The sequence below is a fragment of the Lacerta agilis genome, chromosome 1 (assembly GCF_009819535.1).
Source record: "Lacerta agilis isolate rLacAgi1 chromosome 1, rLacAgi1.pri, whole genome shotgun sequence".
Taxonomy (NCBI): Eukaryota; Metazoa; Chordata; class Lepidosauria; order Squamata; family Lacertidae; genus Lacerta; species Lacerta agilis.
In genome coordinates, this window is record NC_046312.1 from 54,251,941 (window position 1) to 54,279,878 (window position 27,938).

The 27,938-nt window shown below is 42.4% G+C and overlaps 1 protein-coding gene across 5 annotated transcripts in view; it reads right to left on the minus strand.

Annotated features, from left to right (window-relative positions):
• Nucleotides 1-5,895: 5,895 nt before the first annotated feature.
• Nucleotides 5,896-27,938, minus strand: part of PRR5L (proline rich 5 like) — a 63,438-nt gene continuing 41,395 nt past the window's right edge. For 3 of the 5 annotated variants that reach the window (XM_033149683.1, XM_033149702.1, XM_033149692.1), the window contains exons 6-9: nt 26,938-27,029; nt 21,568-21,708; nt 19,945-20,071; nt 5,900-6,794 (exon numbers count right to left, since the gene is read on the minus strand). In XM_033149683.1, coding sequence (XP_033005574.1) covers nt 6,412-6,794; nt 19,945-20,071; nt 21,568-21,708; nt 26,938-27,029 — 743 coding nt within the window. In that variant the 3' untranslated portion in view covers nt 5,900-6,411. Of the gene's footprint in view, nt 6,795-19,944; nt 20,072-21,567; nt 21,709-26,937; nt 27,030-27,938 lie in introns of all 5 variants that reach the window. The other 2 variants (XM_033149672.1, XM_033149661.1) reach the window with 2 other exon arrangements.

Here is a 27,938-nt window from a genome sequence, read left to right on the forward strand (position 1 = left end):
TATCTCCCAGAATTCTTTGGAGGGAATAATGGCTGTTTAAAATGGTATCCTAGTGCTTTCAACGTATGGTGTGAATGTGGCTTAAGATTGCAAACACTGCCCACACCCCAGTCTCCAGAAATTGAACCTATATGCATACTACATAGAATTGGTGTGTGTGTGTGTGTGTGTGTGAGAGAGAGAGAGAGAGAGAGAGAGAGAGAGAGAGAGAGAGAGAGAGAGAGCTATCACCCCTCGGCTTCCATTTGTTCAATTCTACACGGATGAACATATAAACAGGGCTAACAGTTAAAATGTTAGGGAAACAACGGAGAAGGCGTATTATTAGACCTTCTGTTAAATCAGCTGTGGGGAACTGTTGGTTCTCCAGATGTTTCTGAGCAACCACGCACTTTGTCCTTGGCCATTGCTCATGCTTGTTGGGTCCGATGAGAGTTGTAGTTCACCAACAGCCATCCGGAGGACCAAATGTTCAGCACACCTGTGTTAAATATTCCAAGGCAAACAACTTGAAGAACGCATCTGATCCCTCATTGTTGTGAAAGTAGAGCAAGTCTTCATTGGTGCCTCAACTCAGACTTCACTCTTATTTGCTCTGATAAAGGATGATTACATGTTTTAAGAGCAGGCATCTAGTGCTATTTTTTTCTAGAAAAAGAGGTGTCAGAACTCACCATGTAAAGCCTCAGTCGTTCTCTTAGAATGGCAATGGCACCCATCTGAGAGGTGCTGGAACTGTGTTCCGGTGCTGGAACTGTGTTCTGGTGAGTTCCAGCTTGGGGGGGGGGAACCCTGGGCATAACAATATTTTGGTAGTAGTCAGCATATTACAAGACACTTTGTTTAAACTGAGTTCAGCAATATACATGAAGTTGGGTCCTTACTGTAAATAAAGGTAACGCCAGGGGGCAATGTTACTCCATTAAATCTGGAGCAGCTATGTCTGCAAATTAGAGGGCTATACTGCAGAGTTTTGGGGGGTGCCGATCTGGCAGCTTGAAAGAAAGGGGTTTTTTTAATAAAAAAAATGTTCAGTAAGTTAACTGCAACCCTGTTTAACTAAACATGTGCTCTCGCTGAAAACCATGAAATTCCCCCCCTGCAGCACTTGGCAAAGAGGTGGTAAGTAGTTAGAATTTTAATGTTTTCCTTTCGCATTAAGACTGTATGTTTTAACTTAATGGTAGATAGTAAATAGAAAGCTAGCTAGTGAGGAGATATGTAAGCATTACAGCCCGAGGAAGCGATCTTTAAACACACTCTGTGAACCCTGCAGGAAACCCTTCAGTAACACCACCTCTTCACCTTGCTAACGGGCACTTAAACTAGAGCAGATGGTGGTTTGTTTGTACATCTACATATATATGAAAAGAAGTGGTTAAAACCTAGCAGCACGGGAACAGACATGCCACAGAAGTTGTGAATGCAGCAGCTGCCTGACGCAACTCAGATTCTGCTCCTGACACATCTGAGGCAAGGACTCGGCAGCAAGTCCCCTTCAGCAGATTGTCTTCCATGCGTAAGCAAGCCCCTCTCATCTTCCGAAGTACATATCTCAATTTGAGATGGAACAATAATGCAAAGCAGGTTCTGAACTTTGCAAATGGAGACAATTTAGTGTGGCGAAGTCCTCTGGTTCTCAGGTATTTCATTCCCTTTTACCACCACCATCACTCCCCCATCTGGCTTTAAAGCAAGGGTTGGAAGCTTAAAGTCTGGATGCTAGGTCCAGCCCAGGGCCTTGACCCCTTTGCTGAATTCTATCCTTTGCCCTTGAGAAGAGTTGTGAAGATGCAGATCAAGCCATACTGGGGACTGGCAGGCAGCTGAAGAGTGTGCACGGGGAACAAGGAGGCTGGAGTCTGACTCTGGAGAGGGTAGCAGTGGTTTGTGGGAACCAGTATCAGCCAGGAGGCAAGAATGAGAGGCAGGGGAAACTTCAGAGTTGGAAGGTGGAGCACAGGATGGGTAAGGAGAAGAGGAGAAAGAGGCAGGTCAAACAAGTGAAGGACTGTGTGCCTCCCCACCCTCTCCTGCAGCACTGTCTCCCAGAACCAGGAGGGAATTGAAAAGGGATGCACAGAGAAAGTTTCCACACAGGCACAGTAGTTTCAGCAGGAGATTGCCTGGACCTATGTCAACTATTTGGACGATAACAACTAATTTGACACATAACTTTTGGTTCCTTGCAATGGACTTGGTCTTCTGAGTCTCTGTTCAGAGGATCAAACAGTGTAATCTTCTACCAAGAAGCTTACATTGGCCCAGATTTAGAGATGCCTTGAAGCAAATCTAAGGATGTTCTGGTCCAACACACAGTGAAGATATCCCATGGGCAGTGTCTCTCTATTATTGCAAGTGGTTTGCTGTGCTGAAAATTTCAACACCACCATCCCAAAGTGCAAAAAAGCAGGGTGGGGGTGATTGGCATGGCATACCATCCAACATTTCTCCAATGAAAATAGGGACATCCTAAAGAAAAGTGGGACATTCTAGGATCAAATCAGAAACTGGGATAGCTTCTGTAAATCCAGAACTGTCCCTAGAAATTTGGGGCACTGAGAGGGTCTGGCATGAACAGGCGTAAGATATTTTAATGCTGAACTGAGATGAGCAAGCTAATGAAATCTTCTATAACAATGTACCAGATGTCTCTGTGTTACAAAAGCACAGACCAACAGTATCTTATATAAATTTAGAATTTGGATGCAAGCAATGAGTAGAAAACAACGTGATTCTCTCTCTCTCTCTCTCTCTCTCTCTCTCTCTCTCTCTCTCTCTCTCGCCCCTGTAGAAAACTCCATAAAATTTTCACAAGCCCTCTGTCTGTAAGATCAAGGTGATTCATTTATTAGGGGTGTCCAAATCTGATATCTCTTTCTTTATTCAGACCAGGGTGAATAAAAACCCAAAGAAGGGAGGCAGCAGCTCCTTTTCAAATGATGACTCCACATGCTTCCCCCTGCTGCAAGGCACCTGCTGCTAGCAATGACAGAGCATTATTAGGGAGGGATTTATGAGCTGTGCCCAGATTAAAAATTAATATAGAAACTCGCCTCATTCAATTTTAGGAAGCGGCATTTGTTTTCAGTAAAATAATTCATACTGCTCAGGAGGGAGAGGAGAATTTTCACTAAAAAGAACGGCATGCAGTGGGAGGCCCTTTTTAAAGAAATCTCTTGGAGCTCCATGGCATTGTCTTGAGAAAGCACTGACCATGGATTAAGCTCAAGACAGAGGGGTTGCCACAAGTGGACAGGCAAGTGGGTACCCGGGTTATTGCTACATGGGTCTAAAGGACAGTTGCAAATATGGTTGACAGTATTCCAGGTGTGATTCCAATGCACCTTCTGCTTGCTGTGCTGTTGCTCTCAAGAGACAATGGGGCATGTCTCTAGGGGTGAAGTCAAACTGCTGTGTTAGCAGCAGCAAAATGACCTCCCCAGGGCTCAAGCCTGGGCAGTGCATATGGAAGTCCTGGGCTGCCCAGATGACAAGACCGCCCTCTTGGCCTTGCTGATCTGACGCTTTATAGCAGGCCTGTCTGTTTGTCTGGTCTGCCCAATATTGTCTGGTTGCAGCTCTCCACAGGGAGTCTTTCCCATTGTCAACTACTTACCTGATCTTTTAACTAGAGATGCTAGGGATTGAAGCTCAGTGCTTTCAGCATGCAAAACATGTGCCCTACTACTGATCTGTGCCGCATTTTCCTGGAAGGCAGCAAAGATTTTCATTCTGGAAGAAGGTAGATGCAAGGTTTCAGCAGAGGAAAAACTCTGGCTATGTGCGGTCCCACAACAGATCCACTAATATGGTTGTAATTATACATTAGGCCTGTTCTTGGTAACACAAAACTTGCTGAGAAGATGGTGCATGAAGTTTGGCTCTGCTAAACTATTGCTTAATCAGCCTTTCAGCTGACTTCCTTCACTGCCATGTTTACTGTACTTTGAGGTTTAATGGACCCACAAGCGCACCCCCTTGATTGGGAGAACTGGTGGTTGGATGGAAGATGAAAGAAATGAATGTCTGTGGGAACTATACCTATGAGCAACAGAGGAAGAATGCACACTTGTGCGCACACATGGGGATGAGAAGGCCAAGTGGGTGTGATATAATGGGCATTTCAGCAAATTAAGGCAATGCAGTGGACAGGCATGAGAAAACACAGACATCTCTGCAGTAGGCTTCATCAAAGCTGTTTCTTGTGAATATGTAAAATGAAGGCAGGCAACAAAGTTTCCATTTAAATAAAAGGATTTCTATTTGAGGACTCAACACCAGTTCCAACCTCATTTCCAAACATTAACTTTTTCCCTCTTAGTGAGCTTTCATTAGAAATTCAGAGTAAAGCTCTCTTACCAAGTTAATCCTTGCCATGGACTTGAGTGGTAACCATCACCGTGGTTTGGCACAATTCCACAGGGGCAAGCATACTTGGAAAATTAAACATGCATTTTAACATATACGTTCAAATCAAAACCAGAAATGGACACGTAGTGGAAGAATAAAGGGGAAATGTTATTCTTCATTCCAAATTAGTTACTTGGAACATTTTATAGAGTGAAGGCTGTAAGCCTATACACTTGCGCTTGAGAATCAGGCTTTAAGACTAGGATTTACCTAGCCTTTGTTTACATCTCATTGGGAGCCCTTATTGGGGCCTGGCCACCCACAACCCCATTCATTTTATTAAGCTGGCCCTTTTACAGCTTAAAAGTTCATTCGTCATTATGGACCTCCAAAGCCAAATCATCACAGAGGCATTGTCTCTTGTCTGTGCACCTATTGGTCTAACGTGACCATCCCTGACCCTGCTCCTTAATTTTATCAAGAATGAACTTAATTCCTTGGGTTGCATTCTACTTCCATAAAGAGGTAACTGTTGCAGAACAAATTTCACACACTATTATGATGCTTGATTTAAAATAAAAAAGGAAAAATCTGGCTATTTCAGTTGCTAACAGGTTCTTGGAATCACCCTCATTGGGAGAAGAACAGCCCTGCACCTGAGGAACATCACCCTTAACCACCCCCATGATAACTTGGATTACCAAAGGTATTTGGTAACAGAACTGTGTTGTGACTGAAGCATCAGGTTTCCAGAAACTGGAACCCTGGACTCCAGAAAGACACTACTACACAGCCTCCAGAAAGCAAGTCTGTCCTGGTGCTGAGCTTTGTGTCAGACGTATGAACGTAAGTATAAAAGACATTACACATTCTCCATACAAGTCAACAAATGACCCTGTTTTACAAGAGGAGGAGTATTGCCCCCAAATGAGGTTAAATCCCCATCAGCCTAAAGTTTCCCATATGTAATGGAACCCCATTGTTTAGTAAGAAAGCTGGGTTTCTTTCATTCTTGGTGTTCATGGAAACAATGGGTAGGGTGGACAGTTCTCAGTTGTACATGTTAATACCCTCAGTAGCATAGCACCATTGCCAATCCATAGTGGTCCCACTGAAATTAACCAACGTGACTAAATTAGGTTCATTAATTTCAGTGGGTCTCCTCTGAGTAAAACTTAGTTAAATCCACCCACAAGTTCCTTAGCATGAGATCCTTAAAAACAGCCTCTTCTCCAATTGGGTCTCCTGGAATCTAAATATTTAGAGAGTCTTTCCCAGCCTAGTTCCTTCCAGATGTCACTGGACTCCAACTCCCATCACCAGACCATTGACTATGCTGGCTGGGGCTGATGGGAATTGGAGTCCAGCAACTGGAAGGAACTAGACTGTAGAAGTTGAGCTTAGATTTTTCTTTGGAATATACTTAAGGGATACCTGAGAAGAGCAATGCTGAAAAGAAAACCTCAAAATCCACAACATTCAGAAATGGCTTGTGCAACCTGGTCACCAGCTGAATGAGGCAATGTTCATTCAGTATATTATAGAGTTCTATCTCTGGAAACTGGGTGTAGTTTCACCCATCCTGATGGTTCAGACTTGCACAGTACTTCAGTACTGATCATCTGCGTTCTGCAAAACCAGCATGCTTCATAGCTGGCTTCCTGTATGTGCCACAAACTGTCGCTAGGGGAAAGTGTGTGCCTAATAGTATTGATCATTCTCCCCTGATTTCATAGGACGCCACACATAAGATGTGACAAAAGAGTGAAAAAGCAACTCAGGAGGAGAAAAGGTCTGAAAAATCCAGAGAAAAGGAAAGGGAAGGTGACATTGGAATGCTTCAACGTAGCAGCTTTGTACCTTGAAAACAGTATATATAAGCCACATAAAATTAGAACCTGGCCTGGAAACTATTATTTCCAAAAAGTCTTCCAATATTAAGTTAGGACATGGCATGTTGATCTCATTTCTGGAGTTTGGCTCCTCCACTGTTCTCAGCAAATGACAAAACAATGGTTTGCCTAACACACTTGATCCTTCATCCCTCCACACAGCATTTCAGCAGACAGATGTGAAGTTCAGTTCTGTGGGTTCCTGCATGGATGCTTTCCCCAGCCCTTCCGGTCCATCTACTATCATGGGCTCACTGGAACATTGCCTGTGGTTTAAGCTGGGCTGCAGGAGGAGGCATGTGTCGCCACTGTCTGGTTCCTCCACCACCATCCCAGAGTGCATAATGGAAGCCATGGCCAACAGCTGGATATCAGAGTGAGCGTTGGCAACGGTGTGGCGGCGGATGTTCCCACACTTCTCCAGATATGCCTCACCCTCCTGCTCAGTCAGAGGCGTCAAGGCAGTCTCGCTGACTTGTCGGTCTGCCACAGCGTGAGAAGAGAAGCTCAGCCCATTGGGTTTGGCACGAGGTCTATGATACCTTCTCTCTGGAAAATAAGAAGGAAGGCATGCAGATTAATTGTGGACTGCAAACAAATCCAAGAGCAACCGACAGTGCAATTTTTCAGAAAACTTCCCTAGACTGGGTACCATCCCTACCCAGCTGTTTTCTTCCAATGTGGGCTGTGACATATCTTTGACAAAGGAACATAAGAAAGTGTATCATTCTGCCCAGGCAGGAATAGTCATGTACGTACATGTGAATGTATATATACATATACACGCACACACCAAAAGAGAGAATAAAAAAAATATTTAATCCTTCCTTCAATATTGTTATCCAGTGGAGGAATGGGGAAGGGATTATGATTGTTGTTGTTTTGTGTACATATATAATTATTTCTCCAGCACTGGTAATTTTTTTCAAACATTTGCATCAAGTGACTCCAGAGGTTGTACTTATTTGCATAATATTAGTTTGTAATCTTTTCACCAAAGGAATAGGGTTGAATTATGCGATGGGGAAGCAGTTTTTTTTTAATCCTGTATTCTCTAACCATGCAATCCTATCTTTGAGTTAACAAGAATCTGAAAAATGACAGCCTTCATCTGCACTGCTGTTTGTGCCTTGAGATCAGGATCACATCCATCCATCCATCCATATGTAGCATCCCTGTTTTCAGACACTCATACCAAATGTGCAAATGTCAGGAATGGAGATTGAAAACATGGTCCCAGTTCCCCCTACATGTGGAGAATAGGGACAATGATCTGTGAATAAGGAGCACAGCAGTAAAAGTGGCTTATTTGGTTGGGACGCCAATCCTCTTCCAGTTGTAGGCCTGCCTCCCCTGTCAACAACAAAACAGCTGCTCCAAGTAAATATAGAGCCCCAGTGTTGTATTCAACTTTTAGTCAAAGTAGACCTTCTGAAATTAATATATCTAAGTTAGCTGTGACCACGAATTTCAATGGATTAACTCTGAGTAAACATTAGTTGACAGCCACCCCACAAGGACTGCTTCTTTACCCACCCACCATGAAATGCTGGCATGAAATAGAGGGAAAGGGAGATTAATAACAAGGTACAGATAATGGTGAAAGTATGGTAAGATGCTTGTGAGATGGGCTAGAAGGATGAAAGTGTCCTCTTGGAAGGAATCCAGTCTGAGACCTTATGTACAGGATGTCTTTTTTGCTTACCCACTGGCCTACTATGGGATGACCGACAGTTGGCTGGTCATACTACACGGTTGAGCACTGCCAACAATCACAACCTAAAGGTGTCAGCTAGGGAGAAAATGAGGATTGCAGCCAACCCTCCTCTCTTTACTCCCCAAATCTGTTCCATAGAGTTGGGGAAGCCCTCATAACAGATTAGGAGGTATGGGGCACACAAGGAGAGGAAGTGCATTACAACACACACACACACACACACACACACACACACGAGAAGAGGTCTCTGGCTAAGGCTTTGTTTGTATACCTCTTGAAATGTTACGCCAACCCTTGGGTGTATTAGAGTGATATATTGCACAATGTTTTTAAAGCCATATAATCCACCTTCGCTTTGAATGTTAACACCACAAAATAAGCAAACAGCCTCTAAGCTTAAAACGACCTGCATTAGTAGCCCTAGGGATTTACATAAAGCTAATATAAATTTACTCAATTCAGTAATCTTCCATTGCTTCAACTTCACGGGTATGGCTAAGTTATCTAATGAAGCCTCGAGGGACTCAGTCCTCTTGGGGCCAGGTCAAGCATTTGCTCTCTCCTCCGCTCCCTTGCCAGATTCAATTTGCAAAAGATGGTAAAAGCTGCCATAAAGCCAAGATGGAAAACAGTGGTTTTGGGCTGCCAGTATTTTTAATGTTGGAATTTGCAATGCTTATAAAAGAACAGTTTATTATTATTAAAGATTATAATGGCAAGAGGTTGGATCCAGAGTTGCCATACTGCAAAGGGAAGAGCCTTTTCTTTTTGCTGATTTTCCATTCACCTCCCCAAAACTGTTCCAGAACAGATTTCCAGGGGGTACAGGGGGAAGAGGGGAATCAGCAAAAAAGAGGAAAAAGTCACCTCTTCCCTTCTTCCTTCAGTGTTCTGTAAGCAGAGGAACACTGATGGGAACTCTGGCTCTAAGCCAAAATAATTATTGCAAAATTTTATTGTTGCAATAAATAGTTGAGGAATATAAAGCCCTTTATATTAAAGTCTTCTGGCACATTCCCAGCAAGCATGAATGGGAGGCAATCAGCACACAGAGAGAAAATCACAGCCAACTATTCTTCATGCTGTGCCACAGACACTTCAGAAATTGTTCCCTGGAGAAAAACAAAAGTGAACTTGATTTGTACAAGACACCAGATTTTAAGGACAGGCAGACCTGGAGTTTGAGGACTTCAGATAGTACCCTTAAATGAGAAAATTATCCTGGATCTTTACCATTTTTGTTCAATGTTATTTGTACCAAAATTAAGCTTTCTGAAGCTCAGCTCAATTCCAAGCTAATATCCCATTATTCTCTCAACTATCACCCTAATTTCAAATATAAAACGTTGTTAAATAGCATTGAATAAACTAGTCTGCATTCCCCTTCCACCTACCCCCAAAAATCTTCCAAATTACCATCTCTAAATTTTGATAGCAAGTATTTAATTGACAACAATAAACATGGTATATGAAGCTAAAAACAAGGATTGGGACCAAGTACTCCTCCCTCATCTGTCCCCTTGCATGCTGCCTTCAGTTGTCTGTTGCATCCAAACTGGGAAACTCTACCTTAATGTCAGTTAAACCAATAAGCCAGGATCAGAGCCTGACTTATTCTCTTTTATCAGCAGCAATTGAACCACAATATATGCCTTGGTGCTACTTCCTAGCTTCATAAACCATAGCTGGGGGGGGGGGGGGATGGGGAAGTTTGTCCCAGCCAGACCAGTATCTGCATGGCAAAGTGAAGCTATAAGCATTGAGTAATATCCATACTAACTTAATGCTCCTGGGAAACATTTCCTTCAATCCATTTCCTGGTGGTTATTTGAAAAATTGAAATTAAAGTTTTGTTTCTGAAATTTGAACATGAAAATGTGTCAAATTAGGACTTCCAAGTCTGAACTGTATGATTTAAAGAGAGGTTAGATTTCCTAAAAATGCAATTTCAACTTGTAGCGCTAAGAACACAAATAAGAAGAGACTTGCTGCATCCAACCAAAACGCCTTTCTAGTCCAGCATCCTTTCTGCCAACCTAGTTGCTCATGAGAAGACCGCAAGCAGGGCATGAGCATACAGTGGTACCTCGGCTTACAGAAGCTTCAGGTTACAGATGCTTCAGGTTACAGACTCCGCTAACCCAGAAATAGTACCTCGGGTTAAGAACTTTGCTTCAGTATGAGAACAGAAATCGCGCAGCAGTAGGAAGCCCCATTAGCTAAAGTGGTACTTCAGGTTAAGAACGGACCTCTGAACGAATTAAGTTCTTAACCCAAGGTACCACTGTAATAGCACTCTCCCACTAGTATCCCCAAGAACTGGTATTCAGAGGCATACTACTCACCCGGCAGCAGTCATTACACCAGGCTGCAGGACAGGGGGGAAAGAAAGGTGTGCAGGGCCACTCAGTCAACACGGCTGAGAGAGCAGCAAGTTTTGACACCTCTGTTGGAGCCCTTCCACTGCAGCTGGTCATTAGAGAAATTTGTAACTAAGATCTTCACCTCCTCCCCCCGAATCCATTTTCCTTTTGTGTTGTGTCTTTTTCATAGATTGTAAGCCTGAGAGTAGGGACTGGCCTTTTGAGCAATTCGCAACTTTGTTGGCTGAAGAATGGAATAAAAAAATATTTAAATAAAGTATTGGCTCCCATACTGGAGGTAACAGTGCAGACATTACCTTTTATTCCCCATGAATTTGTCTAAATTATCTTAAGTAAGTGCTCTCATGGTTGTGCAATGTTTTCTTTCCCTGTAACCAATGACTACCTGTGCAAAACATTACATCAGCTGGGTTTTGCACTAAAATAGACTCCCAGCCACAGTTCGTTCCAGCAAAATCCTTATTGATTCTTTTCATTGTTAATGTAATGCGTTTCACATACACAGTTTGATGAAGTAATAAGCTGCACTAAGATCAACAGAGATTACATGGCACGGTATCTAATAGTAATGTGGCAGAAGGATGCATAGCTTTTGAATATGACTACTCACATGTTTAGGTAGGGCAAAATCCAGCATGCCTTGCTCAGACTTTCATGTCATAGGCCTCATTCTCCTTCCTCTCAACTGCAGCACCCCTAAATCTGCTGAGGATGGTCCCCAACCACCAAGCGTAGATACTGGAGTTACATGGGAGGAGAGGAAGGGAAAGCCCTTTCTACTCATGCATGGAGATCTTTCTATACACTACGGTCGCAGCGAGTTCTCGTCGCAGCAAAGTGGAAGAGTGATGAAGTTCCCTCAAGATTAGAATGGATTCAAAAATTAGCTGAATATGCGGAACTAGATAGCTTGTCAGAAAAAAATAGAAAATAAACCAAAGCAGGTATTTATCTCAAAATGGGAAGTCTTTAAAATTTATTTGAAAAATAACAATTGTAGCTTAAAGTCTGTCACAGCTTTTGAATAATTTAAGTAGTAGTTTCAAGTACAAAGTATAATTTCATATAGATTAAAGGTGGTTGAACCCTACAAAACATGTTATGTTATGGCAGTGAACAAATGATGAGAAACTGAAGTAAGGAGTACCGTAGATAGGAAGTCAGGTCTATAGAAAAAGACCATTTTTATTTAAAGATTTTGAGATTGCGATTTGATGTATTAATTTTCTTTTTTGCTTTATGTTGATGGTTATTTGTTTTTTGTTTTTTTCGGTGTATGTTAAGGGGGGGGGACAAAAAAAAACCACTGTGGTGAATGTGAATGTTCAGTGCGACTTGAAATGCCGCAAAGGGAAGTGACCTTGCCGAGTTTTGAGCTGCTACTGTGTACACAGCCTTCATTTTCTCAGTGCTTCCAACTGTATTTCCCACTGGGCGGAGGACAGAAAGGAGAGGAACTCCAGCCTCCCTCCCTATTCTGGGGTGGCAGCAGGAGAAAAGGCAGGTGTGCAGTACTGGCCAGAACTGTGACTACTGGATAAGGGGGTTCGGGGGCTCACGGCAGAGCATGGGTGTGGTAGCAACTACTTTGAGTGTTTCCCTGCTGTCATTTGTAATTGCTGGTCCCATTTCAAATTGAACCTGGGAGAACTTGCCCTTTTCTCCATGAAGGGTTATGAAGTGAGACACTACCAAGACTTTGCTTTCCAGCATCAATAACCAATGCTGTGAAATCATAAGAAGTCTACTGCACTTTGGCTTCGCGCGCGCACGCGCACATACACACACACACACAGGTTAGAGCATTCACTCCCACGCAGAGGCTCTCCCTCTGGTACAGTAAAAGCTGCACACAGCGAGGCTGATAGCAGCATTGCCTGGAATGCAGTCTATCTTTCTGAGCAGCAAAGGGAAGATATTCCTCCAGTTGTCACTGTGTCGTGCATCTCTTTCCCCTCCCGGCCTTTCAGCTGGAAATGAATATCTGCTTCATTGTCCGCGCTAAGAAATAGTTTTACGGTGCCGCTGGAGCAGCAGATTTCTGCATTCCATCATGGCAAAGGCCGCATTTCAGCAATTACTTATCACCGGCTGAAATAATGGTGTGGAGGGCAGGGGTGGATACATGGCGGCAAAAAGCAACAAGCGAACAGCTCTAACTGCCTGGAGATATGGAGCAAAGTACGCTTCTGCCATGCTAAACTAGCAACCTGTCTTGCTGATGCGAAAGCATGAATGTATTTCTAGCAAGTGGATTGGAGCCAAGATTGCTGCCAGAATTACACACGCACACACACACACACATACACGAATGATGGGACATAACTAGTCCAGGGAATGCCCTAGTGATGGTCAAAAAGGTCAGTGAGGCACAGATGAGGAACCTGTAGCCTTCCAGATGTAACAAGGGAAGCTGCCTGGTACTGAATCAGACCATTGGGACCATCCAATGCAGTACTGTCTATACAGACTGGCAGTGCCCCTTTGGGATTTCAGATCTGTATCTCTCCCAACTTTAGCTGGAGACACCATTGATTGAACCTGGAACAGCAGGTGCTCCACCACTGAGCTTCAACTCTCATCATGCCTGACCATTGGCCATGCTGGCTGTGGCTGCTGGATACTGGAGTCCAACAACATCTGGAGGGCACCAGAGGTTCCCCACCACTGCTATGTAATGTTGAACAACTGGGAAAGACAGGTCCCCCCCCCACTCTGCAATACAGTAGAAGCATGTTATGTATCATGAAAGCAGGCAAAAGCAAAGGACATTTTTTTCATTCCAAAGCAGTCATGTGGGGCTTCAGTTCAATATGTACTCCTGATCCAGACTGGGAGCCCATGCTGGTTTCTCTTAGAAATCCTCTCCCCATTGCACTTTCTCTTGAAAGGTACAGTTTGCTATAATCACCTTCAGGAACAAATAGCAACTATGAAGGGAGGGGGGGTGATTTTCAACACAAGCAGACCTGGGCTCAAATCACATCCCCGAACAGCCATTTCTCCTTCAAAATAAAAGCAGTCATCCTGAGCATACTTTTCTAAAATGGTGAATAATCTAATGCGCAGTTTGACTGTTAGCCCCACAGAGCATTTGAACACTCTGCAGAACAGCTCGTGGAATCAAGCAATTTGTTGTTGTGGAACTTGTTGCAGTTGCTATTTATTAATTGCCTTCCACATAGATAAGGTAATGTAAAAAGAAAAAAGAAAACAAAATGAAATGAAATGAAATGAAAACAGTTACAAACACAAAATACCAACAGAATTTGTCGTGGATGATTTAGCTGAGATTCCTGCATTGCAGGAACTCCAAGACTGTGAATTTTAAGAAACAAAAACCAGTATGTACACCCATGGCAGAAACCTATTTATCCAGCAGGGGAAGCTTGTCTGAACCAAAATGTATTCAGTTGTTTCTAGAAAGTGCAGATAGTTTCTCGACAGGAATGGCTGCTCCACAGAACACGGGCGGCCACACTGATAGCCCAGCTCAGAATTACTATGGGGCAGACTTCTAATATCTCTGGAAACTTGCAAGAGAAGCTTTCCTGCAGACCACAGTGACCTAGCACTCGGCTGCATTAAGAAACAGTGATCTGAACATGCTATAAACATGCGTGTTTCCTGCACCAGAGAGCAGGAAATTTACAAACACGATTTTCCACACAGATTTTTTTCCCTTTGGTTATAACGATCTAATTTCTGACTTATTTACATCGTTTTCCCCCTCCTGTGTCTAGATCCACACTTAATCTCTCAAGTACGCTGGTCCTGATCTATATAAGGCCTTATATGATAATACTAAAACGGTGAACTTGGCCTAGCAAGGTACTACATGCTGGTGGTAGTTTGGCCTCACAAACATCCTAGCCTTCACATTATGCACAAGCTGCAGCCTCCAGACAAGCCTCAAGGTTAGTGTCACATAGAATGTGTAGCAGTAATACTTCCTTAAGGTTACCCGTCCATGGACCACTGTGGTAAAGCCAGAATACAGGAAGCTTATGAAAAACAAGGTTGGAGAAACTCTATGGACTTTGATAGAGAAGCTTCCAGCTTACAAAACTCAGGTCTCTCCATGCTGTTCAAGTTTTCTAAGCCAAAGCTCATTTAAATTTCTGGATTAGTTTTTTCAAATCAGATGAGATGAGGAGGCATCGGAATAGATGCTTTCTGCTAGCCAGCATATGATTCCACTTTTCAAAATTAGATTTTTCAATGGTTTCCTCCTGTATCTCGTTTTTTGGCGGTCTCGACTCATTGCCTCCAACAGTCCTTTCCAACTTAGAGCAACAGCGATAAAAACCAGCTGAAAGTGTATCTTGAAGGTGATGCATTCCAAAATCCAATAATGGCGAAATGGAAGCAACTGAGCGAGCAAAAAGCAAAACACTGCAGGCTTTGTTCCACCGCCCTGTACTACTACGACAAGCCACCCATAATCTTCTTCTGCTACGGCCAGACAACTCAGCAAATTGCTGCAGGCTGACTAAAGCAACAAGGAGAGAGAGAGAGTCAACAGGTTCAGCTAAGTAGATAAGGGATGTGACTAAAAATAGAAGGCAGGGTGGAACTTGGAACCACAGTTTTGGCAGATGGGAGAATTAGCATGGGATCATGCTAAGACCAGTAACTTCCTGTTTGGCTAATGCCAGAATTATTACACTCACTTTATCTGAGTTAGTTGCTTATGCTATTGCATAGGACTAATGTCACCTGAGGAAAATCCAGTTCCCAGGGCCAGCTCAGGATATTTTGCCACCTGAGGCAAATGGTAAGATGGTGTCTTCACACAGCCTTCACAACCAGAAACCAACTGGAATGTCAGATGCACCTCCCTTCCAACACCAATGGTGGAATACCTCAGGCAGTAGGTCAGATTTGAGAGGGGGGACAGGACAGGCCCCTCTTAGCTGAGGAACTCAGAAGGAACAGGCAGGAACTGTTGCTGCACCCTAGCCATCTGCCTCTTGAAGTGGTTGCCTCACTTTGCCTAATGCCAGGCTGAGAGACCCCTGGTCCCCCAGATGATGTTGGGACTCCAACTCCCATGGCCAACAACATTTGGAGGGCCACAGGTTTCTTCTTAGACCACTTAGATACAAGTATGAAGGAAACTACATGTCCTCATCAGGCACCATGAGACACAGACGACAACCAGTATGTAGTACAATGCAATGCTGCAGCACAGTAGGCTAAGATGCAAATGAGTTTCTGAGAGAATTAAGTTAAAGCCGAGGTTAGTAAGATGGTGCTGCAAGCAAAAGGCCTACAAACTAGAAGAATGAAGCAGAGGTGGAAAACAATACGAGGGGAGGAAGCTGATTCAGCTTTTTTGTTTCCACTTTCAGCTGCCACCTCATTTCCACAAATCACTTCTCACAGAAGTAATCATCTCACACACAAGCCCACGAATCCAGGCAAGATCACAGGAAGAGCAGTGGAAGCATCAAACATTATATAACCAAGATTAAAAAAGTCAAAGAGAGGCTGTAAAAGCGAGAACATGAAAATGTTTTGTGCAAAGAAGAGATCATGAATAACTCAGTCATAAAACAGTTGAAAACCCATAAAAGGGAATGGGAGACAGAAAAGCTTTTGAGTGGAAGGAAGGGGAAATTAAGAAAATATCCACTCATCGTAAAAAGTTGGAAGTCAGCAATCATGCAGGGAAAGGAAAGGGGGTGGGGAGCAAAATGAACTTGGTGTTGGAACTGGGGAACAGACTAAGAAATGCTACCCCTACTCAGAGTCGACCCACTGAAGTTAATGGGCTTGGCTAACATGGGTTCATAAATTTCCCTGGGTCTCCTCTGCATAGGACTTAGTTGAATACCATACTCTCTTGCCAAAAACTTAACAAAAAGTCAGCTCCGAATATGCTCAGCCAAAGAGGAACAAGAAGAGATTTCCAGAGTCCAGACATAGAACACTACTCAAGATTTCCACGGCATGACCCTTTAAGAGGGGTTGGAGAAAATTTAGTGAAAAAACCTTGGTCTTCAGCACCAGTTTTCTTTGTTCCTCCAAGCATTTAGGCTCATGCAAATGCAGTTTATTTGACTGCTGCTGTCTCAGTCAGAACAGCCTGAGCGTCAGGGACTGAGGTGTTCAAAAATTTACACAACACCATCAGTTTTCTGAGCTTTTCATTCAAAATACAATGAGTTATTCTGCGCTCACCAGAAAGTGGAGTGCAATTTCCCCCCCTTTATAACTGCCAATAGGTGGAGATATTGCTTAACTCTGCTGTCTGTGATGCTGAAGTCAATGGCTTTGAGGGCCTAATGATGTCTCTCAGGAGTCCCTCTAGCATCCTCTGGGAAAAGAAACACGGGAGGTGTCATCCTCATACTCAGCATTTCCCAAGGCCAACTTCAATTCGTTGGCTGCTTGCAGGGAGTTAAGGAAATACTGGAAACAATGAAAGTCATATCACACATTGCTTTTAGGAAACTGTTACCAGGGAGATGGGGGAGGAAGGAAGATTCTGGTCAGCGGAAATCATTTAAGTGTCTAATTAGTCTCTTAAAATGCCAGTGAAACTGGGAGTTGGGGAGCTGAGGCCTTTGTCTAGCTCTATTGTCACTTTGTCTCTAGATTAAGCTCTTGCAGTCCCTTTTATTGCAGCATGGCAACATAAGGAAAGCAGTCCTCAACCCATCAGATCTTTTCCACCCACATATTTTAATTACAATAGAAAAGTACAAAACTCATGTTGGCTCATTTAGCCTTATCATCGTCATTATTAATTTTTAGTCACTTTTTTCACAAAAAGTGTCTCAAAGCAATGTACAGATTGATTGTTGGGGGGGGGGAGGAAATATAATGCATTCACTGTGATCTAATCTTTGATTAGTTTCTTAGTGAACCTAGGCTTTTAGCATCATGGATTTGAAACGCTGTTCCTTTTGAAATCTGACAGGTGCTTATGATTTTGAAATGCCATTGCCTGCTGAAATTGTTCATTTCACCAAGTGCTGTTGAATTAATTTGATTCCATGTTAGTCAGTTGTTCTGCATTTTATATGTTAAAATTTTAAGATGCTTTAAAAGTTTTATTGCACACCACCATGATGTTTATATGAATTGGGGGTTTATAAATATTCTTACAAATAAATACAGTGTCCAATAGTGTTTGTTTTACAGCCCATTAAAATAAAAATTAGTACCGGTATGTCTTATATCCATTTATTATAGTATTCCTCAATCCTGGTTGAAACATGGTCCCAATCCCACAAACCTGACATGGGAAACAGGTGCTTTGCATATTTACCTACATGCACAGTGAATAGCACATACGTAACTTCTAAACAGAAAGCAAATGTGACGGGTTTGAATCTACAGTCCTTTCAAGGCCAGTGAGTTCATAAAACTGCTTTATGACACCAATCCCTTGTTTTATTAGCAGACAAGAAGATAGCAGAGAAGTTTCCCAAGAGTCACGTGGCTAACTTTCAGGCAAAACAATTTCAGCACCGTGCAAGTCTGCATGCACTTTGTATCATTTTCCTTCTGGAGAAGGGTCATTATTTTATTACTTGTGAATAGCAAACTGTGCTGTGATTATGTTTGCACTGGGAGAAGTACATCTCGTTTCCTCGAGGCGTGTATTTGTTGTGTAAAATCTGAGCAGCTGTAATCAGACCGCCCTCTTTCTTTTTTATAGAGTCAGGCAGCAAACTCCAGAAGGCGTGCATGTCCTACAAGCAGACACTCTAGAGCAGCGCTTTCCGAACTTTTCATGTTGGTGACACACTTTTTAGACACGATCAAGGAAGGAATATCAGCTGGCATGGGCAACGGAGGATGCAATATAGCTCTAATTTGAACTAATAGGAATCAACATAGGAATCACACTCATGAGTCCTGCACAAAAGTTGGATGCATTAGACCAATGACTGAATACTCAGGGGAATGCTGTGTTCAAAAAAGTTGCTATCAATCACTTTCCCAATCCAATTTATTTCCTTCTCCTCTTCTCCATAAGTGCTGCTGTATAGAATCTCTCAGTCTGAAGGAACTGACAGACCATACATGCATTTCCTCTCCTTGGCCCTGTAGGGCCTCATTTAAAATTGGGAATCGCACTAAACAGTGCTTTTTTCAATAATAATAATAATGATGATGATGATGTTTAGGGGTACTCTCATTTTCCTACTCATATTGAAATACTGCCTCTCAATGAGGCCAAACAGATTCACAAAATGTTTAGGGGTATGCGTAAAAAACACTGGCCCTAAACAAACTTACTAGCGAGTAAGCTTTATTGAGGAAAGTTGGACTCACTTTTGAGTGTGCAGAGGTGATACTGTGCTCAAAACAACTCCCCTATGAGAAAAAGTTGCAATCTTTGGGGCTATTGGGTTTATGCAAGAAATGTTAGTAATGAAGAGACAGAATAGAGAGAAACAAAAGTGTACATGGTGTGGCAAAGAGGTTGCTGATCTCCCTAATCTAAGGAAGATGATGACGCAAGAGGGGAGACAACGCAAGTCCTGTTTGCAGGTTTCCACAGGCCTCTGGTTAGCCACTGTTAGAACAGGTGCCCGATCCAGCAGTCTCTTGTGTTCTTAATAAATGGTGGGGGGTTCAGAACGGACAAAGAAAAGTACTTCTTCACACAATGCATAGTTGCAGGATGGAATTCACAACCCCAAGAGTGGGCAACTTTAAACGGTGATTAGATGAATTCATAGAAGATAAGGCTACCAATGTCTACTGGTCATGATGACTATATAGTATATCATTACCTTCAGGATCAGATGCAGCATGCCTGTATATGCCAGGCTGCTGGGAAACAACAGCAGGAGAGTGCTGTTGTGTTTATGTTGCCCCTGTGGGCATCTTGGTGTCATCAGGTTGGCCAAGATGCTTGACTAGATAGGCATTTGGTCCAATCTACAAGCTCTTGTTCTCAGCATGCATAGGATGTCAAAGAAGCTTTGCCATGTGGGTTACATACAACCACCCATTCCAAGCTGCTCACACTTTGAGACCAACAGAGGCCCTGACTACATGCCCACCACTACCAAAGAAACTAAACTAGAAACCTATGGCGAGAAGCTTTTCAGCTACCATTTTTTTAAAAATCAGATTTTAAGCACCTGCAGAACAAGGTTGTGAATACTGAACTCTCATTATCACTCGGTAAGAATAGAGAAGGGGGGGAAATGAAGGCTGTTTCCATACAAACTAATTATGTTTGAGGCTTCATTGATTGGTATCTACTCAGGGATGATTTAAGCTTTTATTCTCCCATCTCTGTCTTGCACAAAGCTGCATATTAATTAGACCATGCTGGCTGCTGACAGACAATAGTTGTTGTTTTCTTAAAGAGAGTTGCAAGTGGCATGCGAGGGGCATCACTCTTGATGTACAGTTCTTTTGTCACGCTGTGTTGTCTCTGGTCAAACGTGTTCTGCAACAATGCGGAGGCAGCACTGACACGAGAACACACATTTTGGGTACCAATTTTCTTTTTGCACAGCCCTCAAGCAAACTATTGACCAACACAGATGCAAGTTACACTGGTTTAAGAAGGGATCTTGGGGGGAAAGAAACTCGAATGGCGCTGCAATACAATGCATCTTACCCAGAGCACAAGTACCACCTGGGAAGCAGTGTTCTTCGCACAAACCGAGGTATGGGGAGACCACCAGTTTAACAAGCTCCTCCAACTGCATGAAGGCCTTACTGGGACCTGTAGGTTCATGTACTCCCTGTAACAAAAAAGCATCCAACAGATATGCATATGAATATATATATTTCTTTTACAATACTTTCAGAAGAAATATAATTGTGCACACAGGAAAAAGTTGTGGAAATGAAGAAAAAAGAGCCTGTTGCATAATTATTTATCCTACATGGAGCTTGCAACAAAATGCAGGTTGCTTTCAGGGTTCCATCCAACCCTCTTCAGGATACTATAAAGTTTCCATAAGTGGGTCAAAGAAGCCACTGGATTCCCCCCATATCCTGGTTTTCTGTTTCTCTATTCCAATGGACTTTCTGCAGCTCCTGAATATGCTCAGTCATCATTGGGCTTGGGTATCTTTTTGAAGGAGGGCTGGGGTTAGAAATATTTGCACTTCTGCAAACCTCAGGGTTCCTCCAACATTGCAGTCACACATCACTTGTTTCTCAGTGACCCCATTTTGGCTCCCATACTGTTAGCGCTCAGTTCACTGTTGGTGATGTCTGGCCACCTGATCTATGTTACAATGCAGTACTGTTGAGGATTTGAAAAACTTAAGACAACCATTCAGAGCAGTTCAAAAATACTTAATGCTTTACAGATGTACACCTCTTTCTAGAACTCTGCAGATTCAGGCTATGGTAAGCTATCCGAGGTGAAAAGGACCCACTGCTGAGAACGCCCAGGTCAACCGAACCTGGTATGCAAATGTAACTTAACAGAGCATCCTAGAAGATGGATAGGATCCAGTGGGTCAATGGGGTTGAATAGGACTTGCCCCAAGAGAAGACCTCTTCTGCTAAAATAAATAAGTAAAAGTCCTCTAAGGCTGAACAAGTAGAGTGGTGTAAGCTTTTCAAGCAGCTGCACCAAAATGGATTTAAGTGCATGCTACGGAGGAACCAAAATGGATGGTGTAAGCCTGGGAAATAAGAGAGTGAATAAATGTCCTATGAAGTTAGAACAGGGAGCATGATTACGCTATCCAGAGTAAAGAAAGTGAGAAAATGCAAAAAAACAAACAAACAAAAATCATATGGTACTTAAAGAAAACAACTGTATTGTGACATAAGGGTTTGAGAGTAAAATCCTTCATCGTCAGATGCATTAAAAGTACCAGAGATTGATTTTTATTTTTATTTTTGCTATGAGACAGGGAAATGAGGAGGAAGATAGTTGATAAAACAGAAGGTATAGTCTTAGTGGGTTCAGATCAAAGGCAAAATCTGCTTATTGGTATCCCTTTACTAAACGGTTTTGTAGCTAGTAACTTACAGCACAATCTTAGTTGTGACTACTTAAAGGTAGGTCCTATTTAATTGAATGGGGCTTACTCTCAGGTCAGTGGGGTTAGGACAGCAGCCTTAGTCTATTGTCATTCATAGCAATTGCTCAATTGCACTTTTCTGCTCTGCACAGGTTCTCCTCTTTCTTCATAGTATATGGAAACCTCTCCAGGCCACCTACTCACTAGTCACTAAACAAGGCACATATGATAAGAAGAAACACATTGCTCCCCACCTGTAGAATCAGCAGCATCTGGACAATGGAAGGTGGAAGCTTGGCTTGGACCCGAGGAAGAATCTCATCCAAATTCACTCTCAGTAAGACCAAATCTCGGAAGCCGAGTAACGCAATCTGGCGAATAGTCAATTCTTGGCCCTGTACACCCATTCAGAAAACAGTGGGGGAATTAGTAGCTGTTGGTGCTGGGGTATATTTAACTGCATCCGCCACCAATTTCAGAGCAGCTGTGAATAATGCCAGGGGTTAATTTTATCCTTTCACGTAAGAACTGGGGAATAAAGGGGGACAAAGAACATAACGCAGCATATGACTGGTCACATGAAGTTATAAACCTAGCCACTACAGGCATGTGGATGGAGAAGTATTTACAGTGGCTGGTTAAAGAATCTGGGGAAAAGAAGACTTCCTACACAAGCAGGTAAATTATTCCTTAAGTGGTAGTTTTCCTAGTGCTTGTTTGTTTAATGGCATTTATGAACTGCTGAATACTTTAAAAAAAACCTCTAAATTTTGTGCAGTATGAAAACAAACAATAACATTAAAATAATGTTTAGTAGTGCAATAAAACAGTATAAAAACAATAAAATAGAAATTAAGGAGATTCAAAGCAACTCCCAATGCTTCATTCCAGCAATGAATCTATCCCCCTGCCCCCGCCACAACCCAGTTAAACTGTACCCTATATTCTCCATGGGAATAGTTGTATAGGTAACCGCTCCACAACCACTGAAGCAAATCTCTGACTGGAGGGAATCCACGTTTGTTAATCATCAATTCATAACGTGGTTAATGATGCAGCTAACATCTTCATCAAAATGCAAAATAGGAACAAAAGCCAATGGCTCCAAAGAAATGCTTTGCCCCCTTTGGGTATCAGAGCGGGTATTTATGGGCACACAAGACAAAGCTGTAGAAAGTATGAGATTTCTGCAGGATCACAGCATTAGCTTTGTAAGTGTAAACAAGCTAAATCAAGCACATAGTTTATCTTGCAAATTTAACCTGCTGTGAAAATGTACTTATTCACATATTAAATCAATGACAGGGTTTACCAAGGGTGGAAGTTTAAGTGTTACCTCTGCAAATGGGTGTCTTCAATCCACTGCTGAGATAACAAGAATGCAGGGGTATGTGGCCATTTGCAAAACAGAATGGGGAAGTGGTTCGCACACACATGCACACACATCAATTATTACCTTCAAATGAACCAACTGTCCAAGACCATTTTTACTGCTTCTGTGCTGGAAGTCTAGCTGGAAGTGGGGTGTGGGAGATAATGCATCTGAACAAAGGGGGACTTTCTAGGGAGGATCAGTGCTTGGAAAAGGATTAAGCATCCCCCTAGAGCCTCTTTCCCTCGTAAGAGTCTATTTCCTCATATCATTCAGTGTTACAATCACTTGGCATTCTCTCTAGTCCATTTTCAGGAACCAACTTGGCGAAACAATCATTTCCAAGTAAACATTGTGAAGTTAGACTTGTGAAGAGCTTTGTAAGGCTTTCAAGTTGTGCCATGAACTATGTATGCTTTAAAAGCACATATAACTCAGAATGGCCTTTAACACACATACACAATAATGGGGGGAAAGTCCGGACACTTCAGTTGTATTTCTTCCACCCCCCAAAAAAGTTAAGAGTTCCACAAGCTTAATTCTGGACTTTACATGAATTTACAGAAACCAAGTTAAAAATTAATAATGAACTATTTTATAGATTACATAAATATTCTAACCTTGAACCAAATTTAATGTTTGGCTGGCCATTTTCTTTTAAGGAAATTAAAACCTTTATTGAATGATTTGTGGGAAAGGAGATCCTGATGAAAGATCTCATTTATAGTAAAGTGTTGGTGCAAAGGATTTACAGGATTCTACACTATCATTCCTTTATGAAGGAAAGATGGGAGAGAGGGGAAGTGGTATGACATAACTTGAGAAAAATCACTATGAAGTTTTCACATATTTAGACTTTATATTAGTCAAGTACTTGACAAGTTGTCCCATAACTAAATAGGTAAATGGTATTACTAAGTGGTAATAAAAAGTAAAAAAAGGTAAAGGACCCCTGGACAGTTACATCCAGTCAAAGGCAACTCTGGGGTTGCAGCATTCATTTTGCTTTCAGGCTGAGGAAGCTGGCATTTGTCCACAGACAGATTTCTGGGTCATGTGGCCAGCATGACTAAACCACTTCTGGCACAATGGAACACCGTGACAGAAGCCAGAGAGCACAGAAACACCATTTACCTTCCCGCCACAGCGGTACCTATTTATCTACTTGCACTGGTGTGCTTTCGAACTGCTAGCTGGGACAGAGCAATGGGAGCTCACCCCATCATGGGATTCAAACCACCGACCTTCTGATTGGCAAGCCCAAGAGGCTCAGTGGTTTTAGACCACAGCGCCACCTGCGTTCCTTTACCTAAGTGGTAATGCTGTTAAGTGGATTCAGAGCTAGTTGGAAAACTATTTTCAGAAGTGTTCTCATAAATAAATCCTCTTCAGACTGGAGGGATGTTTCAAGGAGGCTGATAGTATCTAGCTCCCACCTAAGGTGGTACCTCCCTCCTAACACTGGAGTTTCTGAAGAACCATATTGCCATGAATAGGAAGTAGAAACTGCCTGGTTAGGTGCCACCATTCAGCTCTCAGACTTTCAAAAAAATTGGCTTGGCAGACTCTGTAATAAAACATTTTTATCGTAGAACAGTGTTCTTCAACCTTAGGGTCCCCAGATGGTGTTGGACTACAACTCCCAGCATCACCAGCCAGTGTAGCCAATGTTGAGGGATGGTGGGAGTTGATCAAGGGTCTGGAAACCAAGCCTTATGGGGAATGGTTGAGGGAGTTGGGTATGTTTAGCCTGGTAAAGAGAAGACGGAGAGGAGATGTGATAGCCACTTTCAAATATCTAAAGCGCCATCCCATGGAAGATGGAGCAAGGTTGCTTTCTCCTGCTCTGGAGGGTAAGACTTGAACCAATGGCTTCAAGTTACAAGAAAGGAGATTCCAACTAAACATCAGGAAGAACTTTCTGACAGTAAGAGCTGTTCAACAGTGGAGCAGACTCCCTTGGAAGGTGATGGACTTCCCCTCCTTGGAGGTTTATAAGCAGAGGTTGGATGGCCATCTGTCATGGATGCTTTAGTTGAGATTTCTGCATTACAGGGGATTGGAGTAAATGCCCCTTGGGGTCCCTTCCAACTCTACAGTTCTATGATACTATGATTCTATGACATTTGGGGATCCAACTTTGAAAAAAACTGTCGTAGAATTTTTAAATTGATGCTTATTGTTTAAAACCACATTGTGATGTCTACCTTAAAAGCAGTATATAAAGATCTACCATTTGGTGAAACTGACTTTTCTCACCTGATTTACACTCCAGTTCTAAATACATTACAAGGAAAAACATTTCACTTTTTTAAAAGTCTTATTTCCATTTAATATATTAAAGATTGGGGCATAAATCACTTTAAAAGCACCAAGAGAGAGAGACCATAGCCTTCTAAAATGGGTATTTAGCCTCACACATACCGTCTATCATCTGCTGCGAGTATGGGAAATAAAGAGGGATAGGAAAGGAGGAAGAAAGAGAATTAATACAGACATCATGGGAAGTTTGTATATACATAGCAAAAAGCAAGTATTTCCACTCTTCCAGACCTTTTGGAAATTGCCAGGTAGGGAGCTGAGTAGGAGGTTCGTATCATGCCTCTAGTAGATATTTTAGAGCTGGAAGGGGGGTGGGATAAGCCAGCCAATACTAGATTGCCAAGGGCAGACATAGAAGCATGTGACCTTCATAAGAATTTCATTCTGTGGGAAATTTGTGCTGCCAGAAGCTTCTCATGCCCAGACAAGATTTCTTCTTTGGTTCACAAGGTAGCTGTCTCTCATTTAGGTGATTCAACTCCTTGGGGGTACCATAGGGTGGCGGTGTATGGATATTATCTTTTAGGTCCCTCAAGTTCAAGAATAATGAATATAGCAGGGAATTACTGGGTATTCTCTGCGCTCTTATCTCAAAGTAGCTAGTTTAAAATGCCCATTTAGAAGTTACTCGGTAGTTAGGATTGTTAGGGTCTGTCAAGCAAAGAATACATAGAATGGTTGGTCCTTTGCTGAAGCCAACTGAGTAAGAGGCCAATAAAAATTATGTTGTTCCCCTGCTCGAAGAGGAGAAGAATCCAGCCCACAAAAAGCAGAAAAATTGAACTGCTAACTGTTGCAAAATGCACACCCTTTTAACTGTCTGGATCTGCATTTTAACAAATCAACCCATGATTTGAAAAAAGAGCCAGCCTTGGAAATGGATACTCCCTTCACTCCACAGCTACCCTTCTTACAAAATATATTTTGTGTGTGTGCAGTTTGCAATGTCTTGATAGGAACTACAATGATATACAATGAGTGCTACAAATTGTGGGAGTAGGAAGAAGTTAGGTTTGTGGGGATCTACATTGTTTTTTTAATGGAACCACATGATCCACCAACAGGAGCCAGGTGGAAAAGTGTGACCAAGGGGATACCTTCAGAATTCAAGAAGAGAGCATGTCTAAGTACATGCTCACCCTCGGAATTTGTTTTCAGTACCTTAACTTTTCCACAAAAATCCATTCCTGGTTATACACAAACACCCTCTTTTCCTTTTCAGCAATCTGGTTTTTTATGGGGGAAGGTGAGAGGCCTTTCTATCTGTTAACCAACTGAGAGTCAGAATCGCTTGTGAATAAAATGAAACTCACCAAGAGATCTACCAGTAGATTCAAATCTACTTTCTTCGCATCTGGTATAAAGGAATTGAAAGGGAAGCCAGAAAGGAAGTTTACAGAGTGCAGAAATCTTGTCCTTTAAGGAAGCTCCAGAGAGGTTCATTCTTTTTGACCTCTTGGGTGTTTAGATGTCAATGGACCATTTGCCCTGCATGACACCTCCACTCTATTAGCATATCAAAGTATTTAAATATGTCAAAGGATCTTCACAACTCCTTTGCTTTTTGGAAGTTTCTTCTGCCTGTGTTTTAGCAAGTATGCCCATGTAAGTGGGGTCAAAATACTCAGCAACGCACAGCTGAAATGACTAGAACTGGTGGAAACCAGTTCAAAACATGGGTTGAGGAAGTCTGTTTTAAGGTACATTTGAAGTCACGCAGAATCTGTATCCTATTAGAATACCAAGACCTCCTCTATATATCTTTACTTTAAGTTCGCCAGCACATCTGAAGAAATCTGTGGTTTATACCTGAAATCTATTTCTTTACAGTTTAAGTGTTGGGTGTCTCAACAGCTTTCAGAGAGGTAGTTTGTGGTAAGTTTGAACTGTATTCTCCTCCCTGCCAAGCTTATATTTTAACTAGACTTACCTGAACAGGGTAAAATATAGCCTGGAGTGTGGGAAGAGTCTCTGTGAAGAAGTGATCCCAGATTTCAGATAATATGTCAATGCGATTCTCTTCTAAGCAAACAGAGAGTGGGGTGGAGAAAAAGAACCTTGTTTTAGAACTTGGTCTCTGATATTCAGCTATACTCTACCCAAAGCAAGCCATCCAACTATTGCCTAATTCTCTGTAAAGGCAGACAAGTCTTGGCAGCTGTAGCTCAGTTTATGTTTGCACCTCTTCCAAGATATCATGTCCTCCATCATGGAGAGCACGTGTTGCAGTGAGATCACCTAAACTGCCTCCCTGTTGTGGGGTGAGACCATTTGGATAGCCACAACACCCCACTGGTTGCTCCTCGGTTGCTGGGGTAGAAATTTGGCCTGTTGGATCGTCTATTGGCTACCGAGGAGCTATTTAAGCTGCTGCACGTTGCTGGGAGCTTTCTCTTTCCTGCGACATGCATCGGATCACCTGCCCTCCCACCCTATATTTAGGACTGTTCTTTGGCCTTGCTATGCCTGTCTAGGGGGTCATCTGTTTTGGAGCAGGGGCCCGGTAGGAATTTTGCCATTTGGCTGATTGGCTGGTACCACTTGGTTTTTGCCTACCATGTAGCAAATCGTCACAACTTTGTAAGGTTGGTGGTTAGGCGTTGGTTCAATGTTTTGTGGAGGGGAAGTGGTTGGCTGTGCTAGCCTCAGTCCAGAAATAACCAGTGTAAGACACTGCCTTTGGCAAAGGTCATATGAAGCCTATAAAACAAGGTTTATCCTTTTTGTAAAAAGCAAAGAAAGAAAAACCTTGCAAATCTCCTTAGGAGAGGGACCCTAATGCCCAAATTCATGAAAAATCTAGTTAGCTAAAATCTTCAACTAAAACCATGAACACTTTATGGGAGGAAAGGGGGCCAAAAGTAACAGCCAAATGTTTAATTTGAGGAACTTACCTCCTTGTTGTTGTTTTCAGGGTATGAATATTCAAGT